Source organism: Atta colombica, unplaced genomic scaffold, assembly GCF_001594045.1.
Source record: "Atta colombica isolate Treedump-2 unplaced genomic scaffold, Acol1.0 scaffold146, whole genome shotgun sequence".
Taxonomy (NCBI): Eukaryota; Metazoa; Arthropoda; class Insecta; order Hymenoptera; family Formicidae; genus Atta; species Atta colombica.
In genome coordinates this window covers 347,620-356,917 of record NW_017259235.1, presented here as the reverse complement: position 1 = coordinate 356,917, position 9,298 = coordinate 347,620, and the positions used below count along the sequence as shown (strand labels likewise).

At 32.5% G+C, this 9,298-nt stretch overlaps 1 protein-coding gene and 1 pseudogene across 3 annotated transcripts; both read left to right on the top strand.

Annotated features, from left to right (window-relative positions):
• LOC108685089 overlaps nt 1-72 on the top strand; it is a 6,568-nt pseudogene extending 6,496 nt beyond the window's left edge.
• Nucleotides 73-3,997: 3,925 nt separating this feature from the next.
• On the top strand, nt 3,998-9,270 carry LOC108685107 (mitochondrial Rho GTPase). 3 transcript variants are annotated; one of them, XM_018189753.1, is made up of 13 exons: nt 3,998-4,638; nt 5,048-5,253; nt 5,336-5,386; nt 5,457-5,558; nt 5,632-5,673; nt 5,755-5,920; nt 6,015-6,135; nt 6,206-6,398; nt 6,668-6,934; nt 7,011-7,223; nt 7,300-7,496; nt 8,422-8,490; nt 9,055-9,270. In XM_018189753.1, exons 1-13 carry the CDS (start codon nt 4,440-4,442, stop codon nt 9,179-9,181), a joined length of 1,953 nt encoding a protein of 650 aa, XP_018045242.1. In that variant the 5' UTR covers nt 3,998-4,439; the 3' UTR covers nt 9,182-9,270. The 3 variants fall into 3 exon arrangements, with proteins under 3 accessions (XP_018045242.1, XP_018045243.1, XP_018045244.1); XM_018189754.1 differs by lacking the exon at nt 8,422-8,490 and adding an exon at nt 7,826-7,864; XM_018189755.1 differs by lacking the exon at nt 8,422-8,490.
• Nucleotides 9,271-9,298: the final 28 nt, after the last annotated feature.

Sequence of the window (9,298 nt, the reverse complement as noted above, 5' to 3'; positions counted from 1 at the left end):
TATGTTATCAATTTTTATTTTTTCTTTCCAGTTGCGTATTATGCTGTTTTCAGATGTTGCAATGTCAGATAAAACGAGATGTGATTAGAAAAGAAGATGATAATTTTTTTCCAATTGTGCCTGAAAAATACATTTACTTCATAATATCATGCTCAATCCAAATATTGTATATATTTTAATTTTTCGTGTCACAAATATTTATTTCACTTTTTATATTTTGACGTAAACTGAACATGATAATTTTTTAATTGGTCAATTAGCGATACATGTGTGTAACACATGTGTAATGTGATGTGTGCAATCGGAGCCTTCTCCATTTGTTTACATTTTACAATAATATAGATTTGTACAATAATATCGATTAATTATATAATATTATGTATTATCAATGTTCAATTACTAATTTTATAATCCAATTTATCATATAAATCGAGCAATCATAGAGAAAATTGATCAATCATAGTCAGGGATTCGGACTGAAAGATTTTTTCGATTCGGTTCCAGTTTTGGTTTAATAAAATATCAAATAAATATTTCGGTTTCAGTTTCGGTTTTTAATGTTTCAATTTTTTTTTACCAGTAAAGAAATCGAAAATGTAAAAATTACGGTTTTTAATGATTTTTTTCGGTTCTACTCATTTGCTTTATTTTATTTATTCTTTAAATTTATTCTATTAAGAAGAAGAAAGGGGGAAGAAGGGGGGGGAGGGAGGGAGAGAGAGAGAGAGAGAGAGAGAGAGAGAGAGAGAGAGAGAGAGAGAGAGAGAGAGTTCGATCTAGAAAGCCTAGTCGAAAAGAGGCATCAATTGATCACGTGACTCTGAATAAAAATTAAACATTATTTTAGGCATATTTCTCTCAGTCCTTTCTTACAACTTATTCGATTCTTATGAATAGATCTCACTTATTATATAAAGTCTATATATTCTTGAATTTCATGACTTAGAATAAATTCTTGCAATATGTTAGTGAGGAAGATCTAAATAAAAGAAATGCTAGTATCTAAAAAAAAGTTTACATTAAATATGTCTCGCGATTCCGCCAGATTTCTTATATCATATGAGGTATTGGAGGTATTTACATTCTGATTATTAAGAGAGCTGGCGATGGTAATACTGGATTAAACATTGATGACTTGAAGGAATGAGCAGAACAAAGATTAAGAACAAGGAAGATTAAGAACTGAAAAAAGAATCAAACTGAAAAAAACCATAAAATTTTACCATTCGGTTATGGTTTCGGTATCATAAATTATACAAAATTTAAGTTCGGTTCATTAAAAAAAAGGGAAACTGTTTTCGATTTCGATTCGGTCCGGGTTTCTGATCAGATCGATTATGCTTCTCATATTCGACTGTGATTGGTTAATTTTCTACTTAAGACTTTACGACTGCTACTTCTATTGTAGACCCCGCATAAGCCTTAAGGGAATATTCTAGTGTAAAAGCCGAATTTTTATGGTATTTTTTCGAATTTTTTAAAAATATAAGATAAAGTTTTTTTTCTACATATTTGTACATATTTTAAAAACATTTCAGAATTTTTTAATTAAAAAATAATTGTTAATATATGCGCTGTATAAAATATTAAATAATGTCGTGAAAAATAAAACTAGGTTTATGGCTCCCACGATTCCAGCTCTTTTGCTCATCTGAAAAAAATCAAAGAAATTCTTAATTAGTATGAGTTTGGCTATAGCAGGTACTAGAATGAAGAAAAAATACTGATAATTTAAAAAATGTCATATTGAAAATTAAGTTTCGATTTTTGCCCTTTTTTTCATCAAAATGATTGTAAAAATATATATTTTGACTTGATTGATCAGTTTTCGAGATATGGGAGCCAATTTGAAAAACATAGTTTCGAGAAAAACACGTTTAAAGTTTTTCTGATTATATAGAGATAATTTTACTTACGATTAATCAGCTAAATTCTCTTTTTTCTATGTTCTATCGCCGTTAAATGTGTTGCAATATTTTCAACTTCTTCATTCTTCTTCTCATCACTAAATTCTTTTGAAATAAGAAAGTCGATATCTTTCGAATTTCGCAGTTTTTTTTTTGCGAAAACGAGCCGAAGATCGTTCTCTACCAGGTGCTATAACTTTGTTAATTTTGCAAATCGAGTTAATTCCTTTTATAAACATATTTTCTATATCAAATACTTGCAAAATATGTAAAAAAAAAAAATCGATTTTTACCCACCAGATTATATAGAATATCCCCTTAAGAAATGGACGAATCGTCGTATTCTTCTCGCATTCAACTCTAATCAATCAAACTCAGATCAATTTCTTAAGGCTTAAGACTTAAAACATCATTATAGATCCAGATTTGCTGCTGAGCACTATATTCTCTTTACTCACTATTTTGAAGAAGACTTACTTTTTCAGTAAAAACTCACTATTCTCACTTTTTTCCAATAAAATTGTATTATTTCTATTTGTTATAATTTCTAATAAGTTATATATTTTTTTAAATCTTTGCTGCGCGTTTCCTTTTCTGTAAGGAGATTTGAATAATTTGAATCTCTTGCCTTATATAGTGGCGATTCTTTTATTTTATTATTATTGATTATTTAAGGACGGTTTTCATTATAATTTACATTATATGGATTGTTATTCCAATCCATATAAATTAAATCAATTTATTGAGCGCTAGTCATAAAAAGTGTTGTCATGTTGCCATACATGTACTTGTACCAATGTAAAGTATTGGGTTGTCCGGAAAGTTCGTGCCGATGTTGAAGGAAAATTGAAACGCAGAAAATTTTAATTAAAATAAATGTATACTAAAATTTAAATTTTAGTCGGCACGAACTTTCCGGACAATCCAATAATAGCTTTATCAGTATGAAAAATTTATTAGAAAGTGTGATATTACTTGTAAAAATGCATAAAACTTATTGCAATATTATATCAAATAATATTAGGTTGGAGAAAAAGTTCTTTGGAATTTTGTTAGTTCAAATTATGTTCAGAATATATTTATTATGAAATTTTCGATTATTTGACGTGAAAGATTAAAGTTTTTTTAAAATTCGTTTTTAAAAATATTCCTACGACTTTTTGTTATCAAGTTACATGCGATTTAAATAAAAGAACATTCTGATTTTGATTGCTTATAACTCCGTTAAAAAAATCGTACCGTAATTAATAAAACAGATTCTAAAAGCTGAAAAGCTTAGCTCTATCGAATAATATCATGCTAATTTTTTTAAATGTAAAATATATAGATAGAAATTTGAGTTATAAAAATATGATGTTACTATTGTTATGACCATTGGTTATAAGAACAGTAGTAATACTATAGTTTTAGTTCAAATTTATACAGGATGTCTGATAATTGTTCTGACAGAGTTCGTGGACATGTAGAGCGAACTAAACTGAGGAAAGTCTTCTTTCCTCCATTACCATTTTGTAATTTTCGCACTAGCTAACAAGATATTGCTAAAAATTGCTGAAAATTGGTTTTCAATAATTTTTTACTCAAATCACTATCAACTTTACAAAAAAATTGCAAGAGACGAAAATTATTTATTTTTCTTCTCATAGAACTCTACAAATTATTTCAGAACTTTTTAAGTACTGCATTTTCTCTTTTTTAACAACATGAGAAAATATGATATTAAAAATTCTGAAAAAATTAAAAAAAAATTCTTAGAGCTTTATGAGAAGAAAATAAACAATTTTCTCTTGCAGTTCGTTCTACGTATCCACGAATTCTCTCAAAACAATTTTCAGACACCTTGTATATTCTATTTTTTTTTAAATTGGTAATTATACTACTCATAGAGCAACGTATCAGTTTTAAGAATCTGTTTTTTTTTTTAATTGTAGTACAATGATTTTTAATGGAGTTATGAGCAATCAAAGTCAGAATGTTTGATTTTTTTCAGTAGGGCATGTTCTTTATCCGTTACAGAGAACGTAACGCAAGGCGCAAAACGAACGGATCTTCATGCGCGCACACTGTCACGTATTACGCATGTATGTACATTTACACATACGGTATCATTCATTGCGGTGGCATAGATAACCTTGAAAAGGCCACCCTCGGAGCGTTACTACTTTAGCCGAATCCGCTGAGGTTTACTTAGTCTCCAGCGGCGACGATTAGAGTTGATCTCGATGAAGCGTTGAGGCTTGAGGCAAAGTGCGATTCTTCTATAGCACGATACACACTCTGTTCTAAAAGTTCTAAAAGAAAAAGAGGAAATAGGCTCGAGAGTGTGATGCGTCGTTGATTGTCTCCAACGTTAAATAAAATGTCAACGTAAGATAGAATTGCCAAGGCTGGTGCCGTGTTATTGGCGCGTTTGCGGTATATTACAGGTTATATTTCGATCAGCAACACTCCTCCGGGAGGTACGGAGTGAGGATGCCGTTCGCGAAGGATTGAACGCCGTTCGTTGTTGAAGCGGTATAGTCGGCGGACAGCATGGTGCAGCGTCCGGTCACGTCTCGACGCAACGTCAGAATACTGCTCATCGGCGAGCGTGGTGTCGGCAAGACTTCCTTGATATTGTCCCTCGTGAGTGAGGAATATGCGGAAGAGGTTCCAAGTAAGGCCGAGGAGATCACGATACCGGCGGATGTCACCCCGGAGCAAGTACCGACGCATATAGTCGATTATTCAGGTATCCTCGAGCATTCCAACATTTCTGTATTTCTCTCTTTTTAATTCTGTGCATCGCAATGCTATACTACTTCATAATGTTCAAGACATATTAAAACATCTAAATATGATTAACTCAGACCAAGATCTAAGGTTAGCTTTTATTTCAAAACTGCCTTAAGTAATGTCTTAAGATAATAATATTATACTATACTCTCTGATTTGTGACGTTTTAAAATTATTACTTAAGATAGTTTTAGATACAAGGATCGACTATGAAATCCTAAAATAAGGATATAAAACATCTTTAATATATTTCTCTTGATTTTGGACTTTGATTTTGGACTTTGTCTGGATAATTTGTTAGAGAATTTGTTACATCAATTGTATTTCTTCCTGTCTTATATTAAAGCAAAAATTTGACATTGTAGCCGTGGAGCAAACAGAGGATCAACTAACAGAGGAGATTCAAAAGGCACATGTAATATGCGTAGTTTATTCCGTGGACGACGAGGACACTCTGGACAGAGCTGCCAACTATTGGTTACCATTAATCAGAAGATGCTCGTCCAACAATCGGTGTCCAGTTGTTCTTGTAGGCAACAAGATTGATCTTGTGGATTATTCCACCATAGAGGTTTGCAGTCTCTTACAGAGATTTTAATTAGCATCCTTGTTTAGCACATATGTGTTAATGATTTCTACTTTTGCAATTCCAGGCTGTATATCCCATTATGAAAGAGTTCACAGAGATTGAAAGTTGCATAGAGGTAAGATACCATTTTGCTGATAAATGAGAAAAATGGAAGAAGCGTTATATAAAAAAATATGTATTTTCAGTGTTCGGCAAAAACACTTCAGAATGTCTCGGAAACATTTTATTATGCACAAAAGGCAGTTCTGCATCCGACTACACCTTTATATAATTATGACACACAAGAGGTAAAATATTTGTCTTATATTCCTTTAATTTAATATCTAAATTTTTTTTAAATTCAATCTCTTATTATTCCAGCTCACAGAAGAATGCAAAACTGCCCTACAGCGAATTTTTAAAGTGAGTGTTTTTCATATATAAATATACAAAAAAAATCATAATTTTTATGATATAAATTATGTTGTTTTTTTCCCAATGCAGATATGTGATGTAGATAACGATGGACTTTTAAACGATATGGAGTTGAATGCATTTCAGCAATGGTGCTTCAACACGCCATTACAACCACAAGTGCTGGAGGATGTAAAAGCTGTGCTATCAAAAAACATCTGCGATGGTATATGTAATGGGTGTGTCACAATGAAAGGTGAGATATATATCTTAGTTATTTCATATTAAATTTAAGCAACTTCACATAAAACTTCTAATTCACATAAAACTAATTAATTGCAATTACATAGGTTTTATGTACTTACAATGTTTATTCATACAACGCGGAAGAAACGAAACGACTTGGGCTGTGTTAAGGAAATTCGGATATGATAATGAGCTGCAAATATCAAAAGAATATATTCATCCTTCGTACGTATAAACGTCACAGAGCTACTTAGAGTTCTTCTAATAAATGTCATTGAATAACTCTGGTTTTTAGATTGAAAATTCCATCCGGCTGCAGCACGGAATTATCGCACAAGGGACAGGAGTTTTTAACATTACTGTTTATGCAGCACGATCGCGATCGCGACGGAGCTCTCTCACCCTTGGAAATGGAGTCATTGTTCTCGCGATGTCTTTTCCCACCATGGGGTGATGAATACAAATACACCGTAGCTACGAACGAAAAGGTAGTGGTTCACATCATCGTTACTTCTGACATTGATCGATTCTTTTTTATAAAAGTAGAAGAAAAAGCCAATATGTTGATCGGCACGATGGTGGCTTCAGTAAAAATAAAGATTTGAAATTTATATAGAATAAATCAATAAAGAATATTAAACGACAAGAAACCGATATGTGGATTTTAGAAATGGAAAAATATTAGACAACAATTATATGTATACATATATTTGAAAGCAAATTAATTTGGCATAACGTGTGTGTAATATTTCCACAGGGATGGATTACATTCCAAGGGTATATGTGTCAATGGGCATTGCTGACACTAACAAACGTTCGCAAAACCTTGGAATACATGGCATATCTGGGATACAACATGTATCACAACGAGTGTCAAACAAGTTCCATTGTCGTAACTCGTGAGAAGAAGGTAGATCTGGCAAAGAAGCAGTCCAGCAGAAATGTTTATACTTGTCATGTCATAGGACCGAAAAGTAGCGGGAAGACTACATTATGTAGAACTCTTATCGACCCTAAACTCGAGGTAAATGACTGATTACTTTTCAGGACTTTGACCAAAAAAAACTGTCGCGATTAAATCTCTTTATGCGAAATTGTAGAAACTGAATGACAAAGCGGTACCATCGACCGCTCACATTACTGTGAATACATTACATGTGTATGGGCAGGAGAAAACCATAGTATTGAAGGATATAAACGTGATGAATGTTCAGGATGCTTTAACGCCAGCAGAAATACAGTGCGATGTGGCTGCTCTTGTTTACGACGCCAGTAATCCAAAGTCATTCGAGTATATAGCGCGCATTTACATCGTAAGCATCGCGTTTTCTTGCATCTATTACGATTGAAATATATTCACGATGATAAACAATGCATATGTCTTTGCAGAAATATTTCGCCGATAGTAAAATTCCCGTTCTGATAGTAGCAAATAAAAGTGACCTTTCTGAGGTAAAGCAGAGTTATCTGTTGCAACCAGCTGCCTTTTGCAGCAAGTACAAACTGATGCCTCCGCAGCCGTACAGCATCTCACGAACGATCCGACGTGAGATCTTCGTCAAATTAGCTACGATGGCAGCCTTCCCGTAAGTTTATCTATACTCTTTAAGAACGGTATTAATGAAACTTTATCGAATGGATCTCGGGCTGCCTCGATTCACATATAGTAGATATTTTCCTTTGCAGCTGACATATCTGAAAGTATAGATTACACGTCGAGATTTTTAAAGCTTCGCTTATTTTTTTTTTCGTACGATATTTTCCAATGATTACTTTCAGAAAACAGTGTTTTATGCCGCACCTTCTCTTCGTTCTTTTCTTATAATTTAATTTAAGAAATAGTAGTGTAATATTAAAAAAGAAAAGAAAAAAAAGGAGATAATTCGGTATTAACAATAAGATATTTCGTGTTTAGCCGCTTTCAAGGAGCGTGGGTATTATTTTACCGAGACAGGTTGGTTCGAATTTCAATTTCACACTGTAAAAATCTAGAAGCTTGAACAAATGGTGAAAACTGCATTCAATTAATCGTCATATATTCCTCTCGATGCATGTGCTTACGGAGTTAACTCCGGATGCTTTCCAATTGCTTGAGACATCTTGACACAAACAAATTAATTTATGTATTTTCAGTATTAATAAATAATTTAACGTTGTCACGACATAACTTCATGTATGATTAGTAGCTCTCGGGCTGAATATCGGATATAGTGACGATAATTAAGTCATTGGTGCAATTGAATGTAAATCGATTTTTATATTTTTTTGTGTTAATAAATAATTTAATTCTTTTAAGGTCATGAGTTTATCATGACAAAGAATATGTAATTGAAAGGATTAAATTATTTATTAATACTGAAAATGTGTGAATTAATTTACTACATTTATGTAAAGATGTGTTAATTGGAAAACATCTTTCATCTTCTCATATTAAATATATTGGGCAATTTGCTCATATTAAAAAATGTCATCGCACGGACCAAATGTTACAATGTAATTGGCTCTTTTCAGTCATATGAGGCGTACAATCCACATGTTGCTTGTCGAATCCTTACCCTCTCCATGGTGGAGTTTCACAAGGTTTTATTTCACATTATTGCTTGTGTTTCTTCCTTGCGTCGCCCACGTGTTTTAAGTCATAACTTAATAGCGTATACATCGCTTTTTTTGGTTTCGTTCTTGCATGAGTATGCAATATATTACGAATCTCTTATGAATTTTCTGTCAATTCAAACCGCTTTTCTTACACATACTCTGAAATCGACACGAACTAAAAATAACATATCTATATTACAATTTTATACTCAACAATGTAACCGTTATATAACACCATGCATATTAATTTATATTGTTAAGTGCAAAATTATAACATTAAGACTGGATAATTATTTTTAGTTAATGTCCACTGGATAGTTATTCTAACAGGAAAATTTTTTCTTTCGATTTAATATCACTTGTATGATAAAACTCCACTGTCAATTGATCCGAATTTCATCAGTATTTATGTCTGTGTTGCTCGCTATATGTATCACTAAATATAATCACGATGTTTTGAGAGTATGATAGTATGGTTTTATCATGCTAGAATAGTCAACGTTTCTTGCGCAACTGAATGACAGTGAATCTTGTGCTTCGACATTTCAGGCACATAAATCAATTCGGCCTAATGCAAGGGGACTCCTTGGTTTGGTGGAAAGCAGGATTGGGAATCGCGATTGCCACGATCGCCGGCTACGTGATGATGCGTGTATTAAACACAGAAAAAAGATAGTCTATCATATTCGTGCTATTTGTACGTGTTTAACTGCCTCTTCTCGTCGAATAAAGAAAGAGCCGTATTATAGATAACCGCGATATATTGGACGAATATATAAATATATATATATAT

Bases quoted from the DNA above. Each gene is read 5' to 3' on its own strand.
- LOC108685107 (XM_018189753.1), top strand. From the start codon at position 4,440: ATGGTGCAGCGTCCGGTCACGTCTCGACGCAACGTCAGAATACTGCTC. The intron at 5,559-5,631 runs GTAAAATATTTG...TTATTATTCCAG, and splicing joins ATAATTATGACACACAAGAG to CTCACAGAAGAATGCAAAAC. The intron at 6,399-6,667 runs GTAGTGGTTCAC...ATATTTCCACAG, and splicing joins CCGTAGCTACGAACGAAAAG to GGATGGATTACATTCCAAGG.